This window comes from Sturnira hondurensis, unplaced genomic scaffold (assembly GCF_014824575.4).
Source record: "Sturnira hondurensis isolate 20B ecotype Veracruz unplaced genomic scaffold, ASM1482457v3 Scaffold0015508, whole genome shotgun sequence".
Lineage (NCBI taxonomy): Eukaryota > Metazoa > Chordata > Mammalia > Chiroptera > Phyllostomidae > Sturnira > Sturnira hondurensis.
The window spans coordinates 842389-864822 of NW_028088139.1; the positions used below are offsets into that span (position 1 = coordinate 842389).

Here is a 22434-nt window from a genome sequence, read left to right on the forward strand (position 1 = left end):
CTGATGGGTACTCCTTTATAGGTAAATGTCTCCTTTTCTCTTGCTGCTTCTAGGATTCTCTTCTTCATTTTAATCTTGGGTAACGTAATTATGATGTGCCTTGGCATGTTCATCCTTGGGTCCACCTTCTTTGGCACTCTCTGAGCTTCCTGGACTTCCTGGAAGTCTATTTCCTTTGCCAGACTGGGGAAGTTCTCCTTTATTATTTGTTCAAATAAGTTTTCCACTCGTGACTGTTCCTCTTCCCCTTCTGGTACCCCTATAATCCGGATGTTGGAATATTTAAAGATGTCCTGGAGGTTCCTAAGCCTCTCCTCATGTTTTTGAATTATTTCTTCATTCTTTTCTGTTTGGTTGTTTCTTTCTTCCTTCTAGTCCTCTCCATTGATTTGAGTTTCAGTTTTCTTCCCATCACGATTGGTTCCCTGTCCAGTTTCCTTCATTTCATTTAGGGTAGCCTTCATTTTTTCATCTAATTTGTGACCAAATTTAATAAATTCTGTGAGCATCCTGATCACCAGTGCTTTGAGCTGTGCATCTGATAGGTTGGCTATCTCTCTGTTGCTTGTTGTATTATTTCTGGAGCTTTGATCTGTTCTTCTGTTTCAGCCATTTTTTTTCTTGGTGCACCTGTTACATACTGAAGGGTGGAACCTTAGGTGTTCACCAGTGTGGGGCAACCCAGTAGCTGGATCGTGACACTCTATGTGGGAGAGGAGTCCAAGAGGAACAATGGTGCTTCCTCCACGTTGGACTTCAGTCCCTTCCGCCACTTCCCCCAAGCAAACTGGGCCTTTCTGGTGCTGATTCCCGTGGGCTTGTGTATTCCAGGACCCTGTGGGTCTCTCCAACAAACTCTCCTGTGAGGCTGGGAGTCTTTCCTTGCATGTCAACCCTCACAAGTGTTTTCAGTTGGTGTTTTGAGTCTTTATTTCCTGGCTCTGGGAACTTGAGTAGTGCGGTCTGTCTCACTCAGTTATCTGTGCACGAATGTGGGACTGCAGCCTAATCAGCCAACCACCTTGCACACAGTGTCTTGCTTCACAATCGCCTTCACAATGGGTCTTCCCTTTGCCATCCCATGCCCAGGGTCCACCCACTGCTCTTTTGTGTGCCCTGTTGAACTGCGTGCCTGGTGTCACCAATTCTTGTGACCCATCTTAGCTTGACCGTCTGACTCTAGCCTGCCTACCAGTCTGGATGAATGTGTCTATTTCAGCTTCTTGGCTGTCTGATTTCCATACAGTTCAATTTTCTGTGTGTTCTGGTTGTTATTTTGTTTCTAAATTTCTGTTGTCCTTATTTTGGTTGTGCGAGGAGGTACAGTGTGTCTACCTATGCCTCCATCTTGGCTGAAAGTCTTCCATTTTGTGATTTTCTATCTCTATATATGGTGTGATGAGAGACTTAAATTCCTTTTAAGATGTCTTTTCTGAAGTTCACAATCCCTGTTTAATGAGAAAAACCTAGACCAAACCAAAAGATGGATTAGTATACAAAATACCAAATACTAAGTACTCTTCAAAATAATTGAGGATATAAATTAGAAAGACTGAGAGATGGTCACAGAACAGAGAAAATCAAGGAAACATGATGTCTCCTTGTGAAATCCAAGGAGAATCTGTAATTTTGTTGAGTATTATGTAGTGTTAATTTTTCAAATTGACAAATGCATCATGGTTATATAAAATGTTCACAGAATGGGGAGTTGAATGAAGGTATATGTGAACATTTACGTAGTACCTGTTGACTTTTGTGTGAACATAAAATTTTTCAAAAATAAAAAGCTTAATAAAAGTAAGTATAATCTATGTCAATTATACCTCAATAAAACTGGCAAAAGGTTATAATCTAATTTTATTTTAATTTAAACATAAACAACAAACAAAATGTTTATGTATATCAATATGTAATTAATGTTAAGTGGATATAATAATATCATGGGTGAACTAGTAGGATGGTAACTAGAATCACATAGAAAGTCTTCATTAAAGTGGGGTATACTTGCCCTGGCTGGTGTAGCTCAGTGGATTGAGCGCGGACCTGTGAACCAGGCGATCGCGGTTCGATTCCCAGTCAGGGCACATGCCTGGGTTGCAGGCCAGTTCCCTGCAACCACACATTGATGTTTCTCTCCCTCTCTCCTTCCCTTCCCCTCTAAATATAAATAAATAAAATATTTTTAAAAAAGTGGGGTATACTTGAAAAACATAAAATTCAATTATGTTCAGTTTATATTATGATCCTCTCATTATCTAAAATCTTACTTTTTAAAAATGATTTTATTTTATTTACTTTTAGCTAAAAGGGAAGGGAAGGAGAAAGAGAGGGAGAGAAACATCTATGGGCTACCTCTCACACACCCCCAACTGGGGAACTGGTCTGCAACCCACGCATGTGCCCTAACTGGGAATTGAACTGGAGATCTTTCAGTTCACTCAGTCCACCGAGCCACATCACCCAGAACTAAATTCTTACTTTTTAACTCCTTGATTTGTCATTACGTTTTCTCTTGTATGTTCCAGATAGCTCCATTTACTTTTAATCCTAGGTTGTTTATAATTTTGCAATTATACTGGATGTTTTTTCTTTTAAATTCATACCCTATAAATTTTGTACTACATAATAGCAATTCATCTCAACAGTTTTACTGCCATAATTTATGTGCAATATTATATAGTAATTGTACAACTTGTTGACATTTAGTAAGTTTAGGGTTGTGCCATCATCACAATCCAGTTTTAGAAAATTTCATGACCTTGTACATAAACTAATTAGATGGTTATTTTATTATTGTTGAGTCTGCAAGTTTTTTTTTTTTAATTTTCAGAGAGTAGGGAAGGGAGGAAGATGTGCGAGAGATACATGATCTGGTGCCTCTAACTTCCCCAGCTAGAATTTTAAGTAAGTCCAATTATTTTTTTTCTTTATGACTAATCCTTTGTCTTATTTAGAATTCTAGCTAACTCAGGTTCAGTAAAATTATCTCCCTTTTGCTTCTCTAGGTTTTGTACTTTCACCTCTCATCCTTAGGTCTGTGATTTACTTTCAATTAATTTTGTTTATCGTTGGAGTTAAGAGGCTCAATTAATTTTTCTGCAACTAAATATGCAATTTTTCCAGCATGTTCTGTTGAAAAGACTTACTACATTGGCATTATCTTGGGACCTTGGTCAAAAAGCAACCGACCTCAATATTGTTGGATTCTTAATTCTAGTTGTTCTTTTCTCATCAGTTCCAGATCTTTTTTTTCTTTTCTTTTAAAGACTTTATTTTTTAGTGAGAGGGAAAGAAAGGAAGAAGAAAGAGAGGGAGAGAAATGTGACTGTGTGGTTGCCTCTCATGCGCCCCCTACTGGGGACGTGGTATGCAACCCAGGCATGTGCCTTGACCTGGAATCAAACCGGGGTTCCTTTGGTTCATAGGCTGTTGTTCAATCCACTGAGCCACACCAGCCAGGGTTCAGCTTTGGAGCTTTACCGGCCTCATTTTTGGTGGCCTCTTCCCAAAGCCCCCATCTGAATGGCAGCTTCAGCTCCTTCTAGCCGTTCTTTTACCCCGGTTGATGATGGCCAGCCTCACACTGTACCAGTTTCTGGAAATCTTTTTTCTGTTAAAAACCAATTCCTGCAAGCAATTTAAAGCTAGAGTCTTCCCGTCTGTGTCCGTTTACCGAATGCATGACCTTTTCTCGTTGCAGGATTTTTTTCTCTGCTGCTACATCGACACCTAAGCTCCTGGCCGTTTCAAAACTTAAAAAAAGATCTTTATACAAAATATAAAGGCTGCAAACATATGACTTCTTTGCCCAACGAGCCTAACAATATTTAGCTCATTCCGTATTTGCCTCCAGAAGCTGGAATCTCTGGAAATACACTCTATTTTCCACAGTAGTACAAGTGCCAGGAAATAAGAATTTCAGGAGCTTCCCATCCTCCAGCCAATCCTGGCTACTGGTGCCAAAGTCGCTTTTGCCTGCTGTGCCGCTGTCAGGTCTCTAGCGTGGCGGTCCCCATGGCGACAGTGTGTACAGCACGCTGACACGTTGCCTGGGGAACATTGTCTGGAAATCGCCTGCATTGATTCAAATGCTTTAGACCATCCTCGGCCGCCGTAGGGTGACGAAATATCTGGGCGACTTTTCCTGAAGCTGAAGCAGTTTGCGGAAGCGTAACGTTTAGGCTCTCCTAGCAGGCTGAAGAAAGTCAGGTCAGTGTGCTCTTGTCCTTTGAAGTTTTTTTTATTTTTTATTTTTTTAAGTTTCTCTCTTCCTGACTGGTGTGGCGTCAGAATGCAAGCTGAAAGCTCACAGGGTTGATTTTCCCTCTCGGCACACATGCAGGTTGCTATTCAGGTCCTGGTTGGGTGTGTGGAAGAAGCAACCAATCGATGTTTCCCTTTCTTTCACCCTCCCTAACCCCTCTTTCTAAAAAAAGAAACATCTTTAAAAAAAAAAGTTTCCTGGGAGGTTTGTCTGTCACAGAGTACCTGACGTCACAAGGGGGAAGTGGTGTATTTGGGCCCTTGGAATTATCGGTGGGGGTTTTAAGAGGAGCGCCTAGGTATTTGGGGGCAACCAGGTGTGACATGCCTATTTGTGGCTGGGGATCCTTTGGGGTCATCAGGCGAGTTAGGGGCTACAGAGATTATCGACCATGCCCTGACTGTGATGGTCTTTGCAGGTCACTCTGTAATGGATGGAGGTGGCATTTAGGATGATCGGTCTGTCAGGTTCGGCATTTAACAGTTGATGTTGTGGCCAGCGTGGATGATGATCACGTGAGGGTGTCTGGTGTATGTTTTGGAATTATAAGGGTGTGTGTGGTCACTGTCTGTCTGGAGAGTCTCAATCCTGAAGCTGAATCTTTGGACGCCCAGGACCCTGGGCTGGTGTTTGGGTTGTTTCCAAACTTCAGCTGTTCATACGGAATGGAATCCATAGCATTCCATAGCTTGAGTGTATGGCAGGTTTTCCTACAGTTTCTTAAAAATATAGTTTTATTTTTTAAAAAGATTTTTAAATTTTATTTTTAGAGAAAGGGGAAGGGAGAGAGGGAAACATCAATGTGTGGTTGCCTCTAGAGCGCCCCCTATGGGGCACCTGACCCACAATCCAGGCATGTGCCTGACTGGGAATCCAACCAGTTACCCTTTGGTTCCTAGGCCGGCGCTCAATCCACTGAGTGACAGCAGCCAGGGCAGGTTTTCCTACTGTTGTATTATTTGAAGTGTGCCTTATTATGAATAATACTGCTATGAAAATTCTTGTACATGTTTTGTGGTTTAGATGTGCTGTTATTTTGAGGGCATATATAATTTAGATATAAAAACTCAGAGAAAGCAGGTAGAGCCCAGGGAAGAAATCCTCTGTTTTTCAGCCTTTTATCCATGGGTTGACTGTCTGCAGTGGAGAGACTAATCCAGCTATGCCCATCCGTCACTAAATATCTGTGGCTGCTTTCATGCTGCAGAGGCAGAACTGAGTTCTTGTGACTGAGACCTGTGGCCCTCAAAACAGAAAATTGTGTGTACACACACACACACAGGCAGACACATACATATATTCCTTTGCACACAATGTTTGCCAACACCTGCTCTCATCTCTGAATGTGTAGCAGCAGAGTTGACAATGTTGCTTACTTGCCTGACATACATTTACACTTTCTTCTTTGCTAACAGAATCTCCATTTTATTTAATATCCATCCTTGTGACAAGGTGACCCATATGTGAGTGTGTTAGTAAGTCTTAGTCAGCAGTGGTGGTTCCCGTTCCCATTGCTAGTGATTGAATTACCATGAAATGAACATAGTTACTTGGTACATTCAGTGCCTAGGGGAGCTACATGAGTGGAAATCAGCTTAGTGGGTTCTGGGGAACATTTTCTCTTATTTTATTTATTTAATTTTTAATTTTTATCCTTACCTGAGGACATTTTTTTTTCATTGCTTTAGATAGGAGGGAAGAGAGATACATTGACATGAGAGAGAGGCACTGATTGGCTGCCTCCCACTCACACACCCACTAGCAATCCTTTTGGAATTGAACCCATAGCCCTTGGGTTTGGGGAAGACGCTCCAACCGAGTCACACTGGCCAGGGCCATTTTCTCTTTTATTTTTTAAAAAATATTGTATTTATTTATCTTTAGAGAGGAAGGGAAGGAGAGAAGGAGAGAAACATCAATGTATGGTCGCCTCCCATGAGTCCCCTGCCTGGAACTGGCCTGCAACCCAGGCATGTGCCCTGACTGGGAATCGAACCGCGATCCTGTGGTTCACAGGCCCGCGCTCAATCCACTGAGCTACACCAGCCAGGGCCATTTTCTCTTTTAAATAAATAATTCCTGAATGTTAATGAAACATTGTTGCAACATCACCTTAATTTTCTGTCTTATTTCTAATGTTGGCCTTTTGTTCATATCTCAAAGCATTGGCTCAACTCTCCAATTTGAAATAGGCAAATGGGGTTGTAGTGGACATCTGTGCCCTGTTGCCTACCCAGAAAGTTCACTTGCTAGTGTCTGCAGATAACAGTTTCTAGGAGGGAAGGATCATAAAATTATGATTAATCCAGAATTTTAAATATAATGACATAAAAATGCTTATAGTATGCTGTAAGGCTGAAAAAATGTCTGTTTAGCCTGGCTGGTTTGGCTTAGTGGACTGAATGCCAGCCTGCAAACTGAAAAGTTGCCAGTTTGATTCCCAGCCTGGGCACATGCGTGGGTTGTGGGCCAGGTCACCAGTTGGGGGTAAATAACAGGCAACTGATCCATATTTCTTTCCCTCTCTTTCTAACCCTCCCTTCCCATCTCTCTGAAAATAAATAAATAAAATCTTTAAAAAAATATCTATTTAATATGATTTATGTCTTCCATTAACTCCTTGTGTACTTTGGACCAGTTTTCTTTCAATCTGTCTCTACAAATGCATATATCTTATTGGTGTTTTTAAGAGACAAGCTTTTGGCATTGTTGAGCTCTTCAGTTAATTTGTTAATATAGAAGATCTGTAGGTTAATCAGTATAAAGGCAATATTTACATATATATGTACTGTTCACATATATTGTATATATAAAATATATAAATATATAAGATATGTATATATCATGTATAGAATACACATGTTTATAAATTATATAACTATATAATAAGTTTATATTTATATAATTCCAAATTGTATAATTATAAATTATATATTCATGTATAAATTTTGTATGTAGAGAGAGTCATTGCCCAGGTCAGGAAACGCGGACACTGCCAGCACTTCAGTGGTGTTCTGTGAGCCCCATTCCAATTACTTCCTCACACCCAAGGTAATTACCATTTCTCTCCATGCCAAGCACTTTAATACTTTTCTTTATACTTTTATCATATAATTAATCATGCATAATTTTCACAGTTTATTTACTTGTGCCTATTTTTAACTAAATCAGTCATACACATGCATTGTTTTAATGTCTGGCTTTTGCTTAATACACAGGTTTTTTTATTTTTACTTTTTTTTTTAAGATTTTATTTATTTATCTTTAGAGGGGAAGGGAAGGAGAGAAGGAGAGAAGTATCAATGTATGGTTGCCTCTTGTGAGTCCCCTGCTGGTAACTGGCCTACAACCCAGGCATGTGCCCTGACTGGGAATTGAACCGGGATCGTGTGGTTCGCAGGCCTGCGCTCAATCCACTGAGCTATGCCAGCCAGGGCTATTTTTACTTTTTAAGGAGTTGCAAGCCAGAGAACGTCTCTCACATCTGAGTCACAAAAAGGTGTTTTTATTTTATTATTCTTTAAACAGGTTAGGTGTTCTTCCTCTGGGAAGCAAGCCTGTGGCCTTCTTTTTCCCCACTCTTTCTCCCCAGGGGTGTTACCCTTGCCTTTCTCTCCCCTAAGCTCTAAGGGCCCTGCTTTTGCTTCTGTAACTTGTTTCTTGAGCCTATGGAGCCTCGCTGACTCACTTCTACTACCTCTGTAACTTTCTAAATAAACTTCCTCTTATAATTAAAAAAATATAAAGTAGGTAATAAAATGGGGCTTGTTTCAAAAATGTTTCCGTAAGTTGACACAGAAATTTCCATGTATCTTAATTTATGTGCCTCTCCCATTGAGATTGAGAGTTGTTCTCCAAAATGATTTTTTTAAATTTTATTTATTTATTTATTCCAATTTTTTTATTTAATTATTTTTCAAGTACAGTTTTCTGTCTTCCAAAATGATTTTTGTGTGTGTTCTGAGGTGGGGTTTAGTCTCCATCTCATCCTTTACTTCCAGCATGGATATCTGATTGTCCATTAACCACATTATGAAAGGACATACTTAACCTCTTCTCTGCAGAGCTCCCTGTGTATCACATCTTTATGCCTGAATCTGTTCATAGGCATTTCATTTTGTTCTTTTGGCTGATTTGTCTATTATGCTAATACATATAGTACTGTCACAGCTAAAGTAACTTTAAGCCCTCATAACTGATACAGCAAGTGTTTCCACTTGTTTTTAAAAGCTTTTGTTTATTTGTTTCTAGAGAGAGTGGAAGGGAGGGAGAAAGAGAGAGAGAGAAACATTGTTGTGTAAGAGATACACAGTTGCCTCTTGCACGCCCCCAACTGGGGACCTGGCTGACAACCCAGGCATATGCCCTGACTGAGAATCAAACCGGCAACATTTGGACTTGCAGCCTGGCAGTCAATCAACTAAGCAACGCCAGCCAGGACCCTTAACTTTCTTTTTTAGAGGTGTATCAACCTTAACAAAGTGATCAGTTTAGGATTTTGACTGAGGTTTCATTGGGTCTATATACTTGTCTGTATTTGGGAGACATGGCATCTTTAAAGTGCTTGATTTTCTCAGTCACCTTCACAGTCAATCTTTCTATTTATTTGTTAGAATTCCTATCAACATTTCCTGCCACTTACAAACTATTTTTGATGTCCTCCCAAATGATAATTCATAAATTTTATTTGTTGACACCCTGTTAGTCAGTCACTGGGGAAGGTATGTTGAAATCTTTTATTAGTTTGGATTTGTTTATCTCTTCTTGTCTTTATATTCTGATTACTCGCGTTTTGAAGTCTGCATCTAATGGGTTGGCTATCTCCTCATGGCTTAGTTCTTTTCTTTGAACTTTGATCCGTTCTTTCATTTGGACCCTGTTTTATTCTCTCAATTTATCACCACACCTGTTATGCAGTAAGGGGCAGAGCCTTAGGTGTTTGCTAGGGTTGGGCAACCCTTTTTGTTACATTGCTGTGCTCTATGTGGGGGTGGGGGGTGTTCAAAGAAGGAACAATCCCGGCTCGTTTGGTTGTTTCCCTGCTTTCAGTCACTTCCCCTAGTTCCCCTAAGTGACTGGTGCTCTTCCAGCTGCTGCTTTGGTTTTGATTCCCCATGTGGGTGGGTTTGTGTACAGTCTAGGACCCAATGGGCCCCTGAAACGGACTCTCTTGAGAGACTGGCAGTTTCTTCAGCTGTCTCACTCCCCACAGGTTTTTACAGCTAGAGTTTACAAAGCTTTATTTTGCCAGTGCTGGAACTCTGGGTTGCATGGTCTGTCCTAGAGCTGGTATCGCTTGCTCCCCAGGTATCACTGCTGGGTTTTTATCTACCACATGTAAACGTGAAACCACCCGTTCTGGCAGCTGCTGCCACCTCGCTGTCACCGCCTCGCTGTCACCGCCTCGCTGCTGCTGCCACATGGCAGCCACACTATATCCTGTCCTTTCCAGCTCCTTGTCTTCGTCCCTCCTACCTGTCTCAATGAATAGTTCTTCTGTAACTCCTTGGTTGTCAGACTTCTATACAGTTTGATTTTCTGGCAGTTGGTTGTTTTTTGGTTTTAGATTGGTTATTATCCTTCTTATGGTTGTGCAAGGAGATGTCGTGTATCAACCTCGGCCTCCATCTTGGCTGGAAGTCTGTGGTGAAGTCTATTTCTTTCCAAACTTGTATTTCAAGCTTTCTGTATTATGATTCAGATATGCCACCTATAATAGTGTGTTATTCACTTTTAAATATAAGTTGAGTGTGACAATATTGAGGTGTTAGTATTTAATGTAATTATTTGGAATCCTTGTTTTGTGTGTGTGTGTGTGTGTGTGTGTGTGTGTTTCTCTTCAAGTTTTTAATGAAAGCTGTGTATATAGGATTACATTATTCCTGCATTTTCTCAATTGTTTCTTTCTGGTATTTGCTCTTTTCCTTTTCTACTTGGTGAGATTTGGCTTTACATTCAAAGGTTTTTTTTGCAGTCTTTGTCCAGTTTTAGTCTAGGGATAACCACCTTGCTGGGGTGAATGCCCACATGAACAGTTGTACCATTAACTTTCTGCCACTGCACGTGTTTAATATAGGTGATATATTTCTTCCTGTAAACCTGGACTACTTTGCCAATTTGCTGCCCTTTGTAATGCCCTCGTACAGCCTGACTTCATCATCCTTTTGCATGGGCATGAATCGAACATTGTATTTCTGTCTCAACTCTTTGGAAAGAGAGGAAGACATAATCTTCCTGTGAATGTGGGAAGGTGCATTGAAATGCCTTTTATGGTTTTTGCTCTGGTCAGAAGTTACAAAGGGATTGAACTTCATTTTGACTGTTGGCTCCTCTGTGACGGCCACAAAAGGGAAGAGCTGTGTGTTTACCCTTAATATAATTTTTAGTGTGTCATGTTTAAAAACAATCATCTAAGTGCATCGAACTTGCCCCCATTGTCCTTTTTCTATATTTTATTTATTTATTTATATATTTATTTTTGCCTTGTTTTGGATGATTTTTTTAAAGTTCATTTATTGATATTTACAGAGAGAGAGTAGGGAGGGGGGAGAAATAGTGATTTGTAGTTCCAGTTGTTTATGCATCTATTGGTTGATTAAAAAAATAATCTTCACCTGAGGACATTTTTTTCATTGCTTGTAGAGAGAGAGGAAGGGGGAGGGGGGAAAGAGAGAAAAAAATCTATGTGAAAGAAATACACTGATTGGTTGCCTCACCGATGCATCCCAACTGGGGCTCCAATTGGCAACCTAGATATGTGCCCTGATGGCGGATTGAACTGGCAGCCTTTCACTTTACTCAATGATGCTCCAACCAACAGAGTTATACCAGCCAGGGCTCATTGGTTGATTCTTGTATGTGACCTGAATGAGGATTGAACCTACAACCTTGGCTATTGGGATAATGCTCTGACCAACTGAGCTTCCTGGCCAGAGGTTGGATGAAGATTTTGACTTATATCTCCCTCACCCATAGCATGGGAATTATGTATTTTAAGACAACTGTTGATTTTCATCCTGACAGTAGAGATGACATAGAATCTGGAGCTTTCTTCAATTCTTGTGTTAAATAATAATTTTATATTCTTTTCCGACAATGCAGGGATCTTAAACCACTTCATTCACCACCTTTCAGTTCATTTACAATGCTGTTTACTTTTATATGTATTTTAGAACCTCCTAAGATATTATTGTTATTGCTTATGAGACAGTGCTGATGACTTATCCAGTGAACTGGTTTCCTCTGAAATGTGTACAGTCACGGGGTACAAAGAAATGTTTGAAGAAGCATGTTTGAAGAAGGAAACATGTTTTAAAAGGAACAGTGCACCAATCCCCTCCTTTCACATGATCTGGTTTGTATAAGTGATTTTACTGAGACTCACCTGCCCCGGAGGCATGGTTTGGGGAAGGATGTAGTTTTCCAGGTCTCCTTTGACAGTCACACCATGCACATAAACCCATAGGACTTTATTGAGTTATAAGTACCTCTACCACAGAAAGAACCTAGGACTTTATTGAAGAATAAATACTTTGGGGACACCATATGAAGGGATACTAGTGATTCCGTGGGCACTGTGTGAGAGTCAGGGCCCAGGAGCACTGTAGCATCTGGGTCAAGAGGAAATGTGCCACCCACTGAATTTTCTCCTCAATCCACAGGTCCTGACTCCCCAGGAGCAATAGAATGATGGGAAGCAGGAGGAAGTTGCAGGGTTGGGCGTCAGCATTTCCAGGGACACACCTGACTGGACAGAATTTCTGAACAGAAATTTAGAGCAGACTTAGAACACACCAAGACAGAGCCTGCCTTTGCCAAATCTTTGCAGAGAACAGAAGAAAATGCTCCAGACTCAGGTGACTTGGGGTTTGTTTTATCCTTTCCTTTCTTCATTAATAGATTTGTTGAGGTCTATGAAAAACCACCTCCATTAAACTGAAAAGTATACAGTATAAAGTATATAGTATATACAATACCATTTGACTCTCAAATATATGAATATGGTGTTTCTAGGTTAACCACATTTAATTTCTTCACGATAGAAACTTGTAATTGTATAAATACATGGAAGACAGAAAGCATATTTACAAAATACAGGGTGGGGCACAGTTAAGTTTATAATTGTAAGTATACAAAACAGAGTTCATTCTTTGATTGTTGTTTATTATTGTACTATTTTCCATACAAAGAACTGTAAACTTACTTTTGCCCCATGCTGCATTTTACTAGGCATGTGATTATTCAACTGTATCTTAAAATAAAACCCACTCCCTATAAAGTAAAAATGAGAAGAAAATCTAACACTTCTGCCATATATAAAGCACATCGTGCCATTAAACAGGATGATGTTGTTACAGGAATCCCTGACATTTCATGATGTGGCCGTGGACTTCACCTGGGAGGAGTGGCAGCTCCTGGACTCTGATCAGAAGGACCTGTACAGGGACGTGATGTTGGAGAACTACAGCAACCTGGTGTCAGTGGGTGAGGACAGCTCCCCAGTGCCACTCAGATGGTTTCTAGTCAGTGGCCTTTCCAGCCCCAGCTTCTGAAAGCTCAGGCATGTCTGTGGTTTTCCAAAGTGGTAGATGAATCTTAGTTCCTTCTCTGGCCCCAGATCAGTACATTCTCCTTTCTCTTGAGAGAAAAGCCTTTACTTTGTAAATGTGAAAATTGTCTTGTCCTGAAATGTAACATTCTGCGGTCTTCACAGAACCCAAATCTTTTTCAGTTAGTCTAAGTCTTCTACCAATCCCCATGAACAGGTTATGAATCCAGCAGTCCAGACGTATTCTCCAAGTTGGATCACGGAGAAGCACCATGGACAAAGGAAGGTGCAATCCACTGTCGAAACCATTCAGGTGAGTTAAGAGAACCACCAGGGGTAGGCTGTGGAAATCACAATCTCATTGTTCAGAGAAGAGGCTTAGAAGTGAAGGGGGTTTGTAGACAGGTAAGCAGGACCTCTGTACCTGTCTCTCCCAGTTAGAGATCTCTTTATCTTTTTAGGAGTTTAGAGAGAAATAGATTCCTTTATTTCTTGTGGGGTATAAGCCCTCTTTATTTTATCTTCATCTTGATATTTTGTTTGTATGGTTCTGTTTTTCAGTATTCTGAAATCTTTCTCTTCTTCATAGTCTTTCACTTCCCCTGTTATAAGATTGCACTGTCTTTCTCCAAAGAGAAGACTGGGCTCACTGCCTTCTGACCACTGCTCCTTTCTGTCCCCGGTAATGTGGGTTTCTCTCCCTAATATCCACCCCTTCTTGGATGCGGTGCCCTCAAAGTAAACTGGTCTTCACTGTGCCTTTGCTTTGCTTTTCTTTTTCTCTTACCTTCACTTTTTCTTCACTCTGAGGTTCTTCAACTGTTCTGTTTTCCAGTTCCTCATTTGATCCACTAGCCCTTCAAATGTTTGTTCATTCTAATCAGCTAAGCTTCTTTTGTTCCCTACACTGGCCCCCCAAACTTGATTTCCCCACTGTGATCCACCACAGACCATATTATGCAGAATTTACTCATCTTGATGGCAAATCTCCTGAGCTCATAATAACTGCAGGGACCTAGAATCATCGTCCCTCCCAGAAAAGCCCTGTGAGTTCAGGTTCACCTTCACTCTTGTGCATCTGCCATCCTGGCCATCCAGTGTCACCTCAGGTGTTTCTGTCCGCAGAGCTCTGTTCTTTGAGGGAGTCTTCTGTTCATAATGTGTTTCAACTAGGAGATTTATTTTAATATATACATTCTCAGTTCTAGCCTATACCAGACCATAACTCTTTCGTACTTCAAATTAATTCCTTTGTGCATTTACTGATTTTGAACTTTGTTCTTGTTTACTGTAGATGTTACTACTGTAGTATTCACTTTCCTAAAACTTTTGTATTCCTTTCCATCATATTCTGAGGACATTAAGTCCCAGTTAACTCCATTATCCATCATATGATATTAAAGTTTTTTTTCTATGACATGCATGATATGATCACAAAGAGATAGATTTCCATCTAACCTCTGAAATGCTGTTGATTGTGTTCCATACATGTTGTTACTTCCTTGATTCATCATCTATAAATTATTTTTTGATAACCGAGTGTAATGTTGGGGCAGGAGTAGTGTGAAAAAGCATACAAATTGACCAAAAGCTTTCATTCTAAAAGGAATTAAAAAAGTGAGTCAAAACACACAAATAACATTAGTGGGTGGAGAAAGGTGCTATGATAAAAATTTAGTCAGCAGAATGGAACAGTAATTGCGGGGGACGTGGTGCTTAGGATGGGTACAAACACTCTCTCATAAAATGCCTTTGAGCCAAGAGATGAAGGATGTGAGGTGGTTGGGCTGTGAGGTTCCAAGTAGGGAGGACAGCAAGCGGAAATGGCAGGAAAATGAGTGTGGGGAAACCGCGTGGAGCCCATGTAGGAGTGGAGCGGGCTGCTGGAAATGAGGTCAAAGTGGCAACAGAGGCAGGAGGAAGGGAAGGGAAGCCCATCCTGTAATCTGTGTTAGAGAATGATGATTTCCCTCCTAATGAGATGAGAAAACCTGCGAAGTTGTTAAGTGCTGGAATGACATGAAATAATTTCCATTTTTACTGATGGAACACAGATAGTGTGGTGATTGCAGGGGGTTGGGAGGGTAAGTGAAGGTGGAAGAGGATATGGAGGGGATAAATGCTAATAAATAAATAAATAAGTAAATATTTGAGGTTGTATGAAAAAAATAATGATAGAAAAATAATTTCCTGCCCTGGCTGGTGTAGTTCAGTGGATTGAGCATGGGCCTGCGAACCACACGATCATGGTTCGATTCCCAGTCAGGGCACATGCCTGGGTTGCGGGCCAGTTCCCAGCAGGGGACTCACGAGAGGCGACCATACATTGATATTTCTCTCCTTCTCTCCTTCCCTTCCCCTGTAAAGATACATAAATAAAATCTTTTAAAAAAAAGAAAAATAATTTCCTTTTTCAAAGGATCCCTTCAGTGACTATAGAAAGCAGACAGTAGCGGGAGGGCCTTAGGCAGGACCCCCATGGAAGAGGCTATTGCAAAACGTGATGAGGGAATAGTGGCTTCCATGTGCGTTGAGGGCTGAGTGTTGGTCAGATTCTGGAGACATTTATTATATCAGGCAATTAAATTTTTGTTCCTGTGTTACTTTAGTGTTCTAGGCAGATAAAATTTGATTTAATTCAATATGGGCTATGAAATGAAATGGGTGAAGGTTGATAGAAAGGTCCTTGGGATGAGAATTACTTTAAGGAACATTAACTGCATAATGAACCCTTGGCCTTGGCTCCGGTTTCAGGAATAAGAAATCTTTGTTAAGGTGCAGTAGAGCAGGTAGATGACGGATGTGAATAGTAGGCTTCCTGGGTAAGGTATGTCCCAATGTAAAACTGCAAAGGTCAGAGGTCAGACACTTGTGGCAGAAGTGTGTCTGAAGAACCTTAGGAAGGCAGAAAACTATACTTGAACAACAATAAAAAAAGTTAAAAGTAAATTAATTAATTAATTTTTAAAAAAGAAAAGAGCAGAGAGGACAAGACTGCAGGTAAGGTCAGCAGGATAGCAGCTGGGGATTCTCTGTAAGGGGACATTTCAAGGACGTGTCAAAATCCTGGTTTTATTCCTTATGAGATGATAACCCTCTAGGGACTTCTGAGTAGAGGACTGTTCTGATATAATTTATGTGGAAAGGATTGTTTGGGCTACTGCATAGAAAATACAGTCATTGGCAGGCGAGGAACAGGAAAACCAGGCAGGAGGCTATGCAGTGATACAACAGAGTGACTGGCTTCAGTGTGTGGAAGGGGTAATAGTCCAGTTCTGGGCATATTCCTAAAGGAAGGCAGGCAGTATTTATCACAGAGGTACATGCTGTGTGTGAGTGAGAGAAACAGATAAAGGGTGATGCTGAGAAGTTTTCTGGTTAAAGAGAAGAGTAGACTTTTCATTTATGGTGATGAAGATGACATGTGGAGGGCTTTTGATTGGGAAATTAAGGGCTCTGTTTTGGAGGTTGTTAGAGATGCTAGGAGCCCTCTGCTCTGACATCACCTTACTCCCACCATGCCCACCATAATAATGAATCCACAGTGAATCTTGGCTTCTTTCCAAATGTAGCCTGAATTCTTTCGCTTCTCTCCATCTCCGCTTTGCCTTTCCACCTGTGTTCACAACCTGAAGCTGTTTCTTGCGTGTGTCTTTGCCCCTCAAGTGACTTCACCAAAGTGCAGTGTAGGCCGCATAAACATGAGGAATACGTTTGTGTATCCCCAACCTAGGGTCATGTTGGTACACAGTAGTCACAGGGATGTGGAAGGAGTGAGTCTGTCTCTCACCAGTGTGGATGAGGTAGCTCTTCTCTCTGTGTTTGCTGATACCATAAATTGCTTATATTTTACAGTTTGGCAAGGCCTTACAAAGCAGGCAAATCTGTGTTTTGCTTGCAGTATTGTGAATTATGTAACCTGTTTTACACTCAAGTCTTACCTTTAGTTTCTTTTTATTGTTGTGTTTTCCAATATTCAAGGAACATTGAACATGGAGTTTTGTCTACTCTTACATCACAAGGTCATCACAAAAACGACATATCGCGGTCTTGTTTATTTTTTTTTTAACTTTGCTTCCAGTTCAAGATACTAGATGAGCTCATTGTGCTTTTCTTTCCTAGGAATCTGGAGACTTGATGATCATCTGCCAGAGCACTTACAAAATGAAAGCATGGACAATAGCCTCCAACAACGGTGCAAACATAACACATTTGAAAATACTGTCCATCAGAGCAGAACCTGTTCTCTGTTACTTAAAAACTGTATGTTTATCTCACGTGGAGAAGGTATGAAATCAAATCTATCTTCACTTAACCAGACTAGAAGCTATGAAATTAAGACTCCCACTGAGCTTTCTGGAGATGGGAATTCCTTTTTCCACGCTAACAGTGAACATTTTCAGGCTGAAATGAAATTTCCAAAAAACCAAAAACTCATTAGCACTAAGTCCCAACTCGTGAAACATCAGAAACCTCAGAAAAGAGAGAAGCCACATATATGTGGTGAATGTGGAAAAGCCTTCATGAAGAAGTCTTGGCTCACTGATCATCAGATCATTCATACAGGTGAGAAGCCCCATCAGTGTAGTCTGTGTGGGAAAGCCTTCTCCAGGAAGTTCATGCTCACTGAACACCAGAGAACACACACAGGAGAGAAACCTTATAAATGCTCTGAATGTGGCAAAGCCTTTCTCAAGAAATCACGGCTCAATATACATAAAAAAACACACACAGGAGAGAAACCCTTCATATGCAGTGACTGTGGGAAAGGCTTCATCCAGAAGGGCAATCTCATTGTACATCAGCGAATTCACACAGGGGAGAAACCTTATATATGCAATGAATGTGGCAAAGGCTTCATCCAGAAGACATGCCTCATAGCACATCAGAGGTTTCACACTGGAAAGACACCCTTTGTGTGCAGTGAGTGTGGAAAATCCTGCTCCCAGAAGTCAGGTCTCATTAAACATCAAAGAATTCACACTGGAGAGAAACCCTTTGAGTGCAGTGACTGTGGAAAAGCCTTCACCACTAAGCAGAAGCTCATTGTCCATCAAAGAACTCATACAGGAGAGAGACCCTATTCCTGCAATGAGTGTGGGAAAGCTTTTGCCTACATGTCATGCCTTGTGAAACATAAAAGAATACACACACGAGAGAAATGTGATTCAGTCAAGGTGGAAAATCCTCTCACAGAAAGTCCCAGCTCATCACTGACCAGTGTGGTCCTGCAAGAGAAAAACTTTGTTAATACAGTGGCTAGGCAGGTGCCTTCTGTGGCCCCTCAGGCAGCATTAAACATCAGTGGGATCCTAGCAAACAGAAATGTAGTCATAGTGGGCCAGCCTGTGGCCAGATGTGCACCTTCAGAAGGATTTGCACAGGATAGAAATCTTATGAATGCAGTGAGTAAAGACTCACCTTCAGTTGTCAATTACATGTTCTTTTATGTCACAGGAAACCAATAGGAATATACTCTGACATTCTGCGTGTAAAGATTGGATCAAAACTTTCTACCTCGGGTTATGGTTGAAAAGTGTATCCTGAGAGAAATTGTATAAAGGCTGAGACTGGGAAGTCATTATGCGTCTGTGCATTGACACAGAGGCATGATTGGCTGTTAACCCAGACACATACATCAGTTGGCCTGTTGTGTCAGTTAAAGGAATGAATGAAGCTACGTGGAGGCAATAATTGAATTTTTAAAACATAAACAATTGATATCTGGAATGTTGATATGAGTGAAAACCACTAAAGGGTTAATACTTGTTTGGCGTGATGTGTTTTTGTATTTATTAATTCAGTTTTCCCCGCCAGGATGAAGGGGTAATGGAAAATGGGGATGTCTACCGTAAACTCTAGAAGTTTATGTATTATGTTGAGGGACTTATGAAACAGCAGCTTTAGATCGAGTCAATTCATTCATTTTTAGTGTTTTTTGTCAAATATTTCTCTTGTATCTAGTTTTGTTAAAAAAAAAGTGAGGATACAGTGTTGATCAAACAGAAGGTGGGCATGGTGTCCTGGGAGAGCGCTGAAGTAGTTGGGTTATCTTATCTCTTACGTGGCACCTATACACACCAGTGAATCTAGTAAGAGGTTATCAATATCTACACTCATGAAATGGACATATTCTTAGTTCATTCTGGTTGCCTTAAGAAAATACCATGGCCTGGGTGGTTTATAAAAGAAATTTATTTCTTATACCTCTAGAAGCTGCGTGTCCCAAATCAAGGCATAAATCACCTCTGAAATGCCCACTTCTTAGTTCCATCACATTTGGGGTTAGGCTTTGATGAGTGAATTTTAGGGGGACATGAAACACTATATAGTGAATATGGAATAATAGGTTTAAAGGATTATGATCATTTCCTGTTCAAGGGGCTTGTTATTTGGAAGGAGGGCAAGGACTCCTAATAGATTTCAGCACCTCGGTAAGTTATTATTTTAATGCCTATGTATTATCTCCAAGTGGTTGAAAAATTCCTTGGTCATTTTAATGCTCTTTAGATTTCACATTTTTAAAAAGTAAATAAAAACTCAATTGCCAGGTACACTAAATCACATTTCAAGTGCCAAGTAGCCATATGTGACTAGTGGCCACCTCACTGGACACCACAGTAATCAAAACATTACAGCTAAGTATATGGCTACTCAGAGAAACCTGTCATAATTCCATCATCCCAGAAAGTTATTCTGGAAAGCCATGGTTGTCTTTTCCCAAATTATTTAAGATTAGAGACTTTAATTGAATATAAACTGAGCAGAGCAGAAGAAAGAGTCTCAGAACAAATAGACTGAAAGGGACGACAAGAATCTTAGCCTCTAAGAATGAAGAATATAGGAGATAGGAGGTGAAATCCTTAAGGGATGTCGTGGAAAAGAGCCTCTGGGTCTGTGCACAGGACTTTCACCCTTGAGAGCTGCCACCATTTCAAAGATTCCAGCTTCGCTGTTACCTGCTGAACTGAGACATGTGCTTTCTCTTCATTTTTCCTTCTCTGTCTCTTGGGAGTGGGGCTCTTGAACTCTCACTATCCAGAGTAGTTTCATTTAACCTCATAACTGTCCCATAGTTTCCCACCTATCCAAGTTATAAAAAGTGAGTTGCTCATAGGAAAAGAAATGGAAATTTGTTTTGCCATGTGGTGGCTATTTCAGAAATCAATCCCAAATGCTGGGTTTTGGGTAATTCATTCCTTCATTTATATGTCCAGGAACAACACTGCCAGGCCCACTGGCACACTGATATAACCACCTTCTGTGGCTGTATCAGTGAGCAAAGCAGGCAAAAGAACAGCATTTATGGACCTTACAATTTAGTAAGGGAGACAGGAAATGGATTACAGGTATGTAATCTCAGGATGTGATGAATCCTATGAGGAAAAATAAAGCTTCATAATAATTACTACTACAATAATAGCAATTTATTGGAACATCTGGATAGTAATTTAGTAATGGGGGAGGTATTCCTGCATGCCCCCCTAGGCTTTTTTGGATATAATTTGAACCAAGACAGTTTTGAGGGGAGTCACCCATCATAACTGCATCAAGAGAACATCCTAGGGCAGTTCATATCCCTTTTCTTAATATCTAATTTTTAATATCTTCAATTATAGTTGACACAAGAATTATATTAGTTTCAGTTGTACAATATAGTGATTTGGCATGTATATAATTTACAAAATGATCACCAGGTAAATCCAGTACAGGCCTGTTTCTAATGATTGATGGGCTTCCTGCCTCAGAAACTTAAATGAATGAAGATTTCTCAGTCACCTTCCACACCCCCTAAACCAGGACTACGCCTTTTGAACAACAGCCTGATACATGCCTAATTTTGACATTCTTTGCCCTAAATCCTGGATTATACCTACGTCACCACGTTTATAATATACCTTTTAATGTATGGATACAGGCTGTGCTCTTGCCATTGATTTAGACTTTGACAGGCCTCACTTCAGTGGCCTTTTTCTGAGTCCCCTCCCCCACTGCCAAGTGAGGTTCTTCCCAGCCATTCTCTCCTAGTTGGTGATAGCCAGCCTCACACTTTATGAATTTCTGGAAATCTTTTTATTATTAAAGACCTCTTGTGGTCAACTGTCTTCCAGCCAGAGCTGTGGGTGTCCGTCTACCAGATGTATTATCTGCCCCTTGCTACGAGTGCCGCCTCTGCTAGTATACTGACACCTGAACTCCTAATTGTCCGTTTAGAAACTTTTTAAAACATTTTTTATTGTTCAACATTTTTTAAATGCATATAAAGTGAAGAATATACCCCGTGGCTCTACTACTTTTCTGCTCAGCCCGCTAAAAGCAACTTAAGTCTCACCGTGTTTGCATCACGAAGCACTGGAAATGTACCCATTTTCCGCAACATTCCAACCACCAGAAAACGAGATAATTTCAGTAGCTCCTTGCCTTTCTGCTACCTCTGGTCCCGAAACCAGGGCTCTGCTTTTGTACGGCACTCAGGTGTCCCAACATGGCGGCCCCCATTGGCGGCACTGTAAGATAGGCGCGGACATATTTCTAACGAATACGGAAATGGTTGACAAGTTTATTCAAATGTCTGAGATTGTCCTCGGCTACCGTAGCTAGAGCGGGACTAGCGCAGAAGTTGAACCAGTTCGCGGAAATGCATTTGTGCTCTTCCTGTGGATCTGGCGGAAAACTCAGGTCAGTGTGGGGTTAGGTCAGTGTGTGGTTTTGTCTCCAGAAGTTTTTCGTCACAGTGGAAGTTTTGTTTCTCACAGGGTGACGTGTGGGCGAGGTGTGGTGTGGAGGCGTAGAATCATCATTGGGGTCGGAGGGGGAGGGTAGAAGTGCCCAGGAGCTAGTTAAGATGAACCAGGTGGGAAAGGGAATTGAAGTATTTGAGGGGAACCGGACGCGTCAGTCTGTGGCTGGTGTGTCCTGGGGGTCAGTGCACCGATTAAGAGTTTGTAGAGATAATGTCCTTGTCCCGACTGTCAGGGTGTGGGGTTCTGCAGGTCTCCTCAGTTGTAGGGAGTGCAGGTGGCGTTTAGGATGGTCACGGTGTCAGATTCAGATTGGGGATTTCATGCACCGCTTGGTGATGTTGGAGCTGGCGTGGGTGGTCATCGCATTGGGGTGTCTGGCCCCGATGAACGATTAACCTAAAGAGAGATCAGTGTCTTTGGTTCGGAGAGGCTTGAAACAGTGAAGTTTTGAACGCCCGGTACCCCGTGTGTTTGGTTTAACTTAAGAATTTGGCTGCTGCTGGGACAGAAGGGATTAGGGCCCTGAGCATTAGTTTCAATCCCTCTGTTTTTTTTTATCCTTTAGGGAAAAACCCACCAACGACCTTTCGTTGTGTATCCTCTGTGGCACCTTTCTAGCTGCAAAGGCAGAATTGGGTAGTTGTGACACTGACACTTTGGTCTGCAAATTGGGAAATGTTAATCTGTCTCAGAAAATGTTTGTCAATGCCTGCACTCACCTCTTAATACAATATGTAGCAGTGGGCACTGTTGCTTATTTGCCTGAAATGCATTCATACGTTTTTCTTTGCTAACAGAATCTCCATTTTATTTTCTATCCATTCCTCTGGCAAGGTGACCCATATGCCAGTGTATTAGTAAGTCCAGGTCATTCTTAG

The 22434-nt window shown here is 41.0% G+C and overlaps 2 protein-coding genes and 1 pseudogene across 6 annotated transcripts in view; 2 read left to right on the plus strand and 1 right to left on the minus strand.

Annotated features, from left to right (window-relative positions):
* Window positions 1-22434, plus strand: part of LOC118999841 (zinc finger protein 350-like) — a 182095-nt gene that overhangs the window by 154137 nt on the left and 5524 nt on the right. The window contains exons 1-3 of one of the 4 annotated variants that reach the window (XM_037064596.1): window positions 4136-4209; window positions 7223-7315; window positions 11926-12120. The exons of 1 other annotated variant lie outside the window; for it this stretch is intronic. In XM_037064596.1, coding sequence (XP_036920491.1) covers window positions 12106-12120 — 15 coding nt within the window. In that variant the 5' untranslated portion in view covers window positions 4136-4209; window positions 7223-7315; window positions 11926-12105. Of the gene's footprint in view, window positions 1-4135; window positions 4210-7222; window positions 7316-11925; window positions 12121-20454; window positions 21492-22434 lie in introns of those variants that run through there. 2 more of the 4 variants (XM_037064594.1, XM_037064593.1) reach the window with 2 other exon arrangements.
* On the minus strand, window positions 10141-10617 carry LOC118999854 (60S ribosomal protein L26-like; annotated as a pseudogene).
* On the plus strand, window positions 12607-18580 carry ZNF350 (zinc finger protein 350). 2 transcript variants are annotated; one of them, XM_037064589.1, is made up of 3 exons: window positions 12607-12748; window positions 13030-13125; window positions 16935-18580. In XM_037064589.1, the coding sequence occupies exons 1-3, from the start codon at window positions 12607-12609 to the stop codon at window positions 18278-18280; spliced, it is 1584 nt and encodes a 527-aa protein (XP_036920484.1). In that variant the 3' UTR covers window positions 18281-18580. The 2 variants fall into 2 exon arrangements, with proteins under 2 accessions (XP_036920484.1, XP_036920486.1); XM_037064591.1 differs by having other exon boundaries at window positions 12648-12740.

Bases quoted from the DNA above. Each gene is read 5' to 3' on its own strand.
- ZNF350 (XM_037064589.1), top strand. From the start codon at position 12,607: ATGATGTTGTTACAGGAATCCCTGACATTTCATGATGTGGCCGTGGAC. The intron at 12,749-13,029 runs GTGAGGACAGCT...CCCCATGAACAG, and splicing joins CAGCAACCTGGTGTCAGTGG to GTTATGAATCCAGCAGTCCA. The intron at 13,126-16,934 runs GTGAGTTAAGAG...TTTCTTTCCTAG, and splicing joins CCACTGTCGAAACCATTCAG to GAATCTGGAGACTTGATGAT.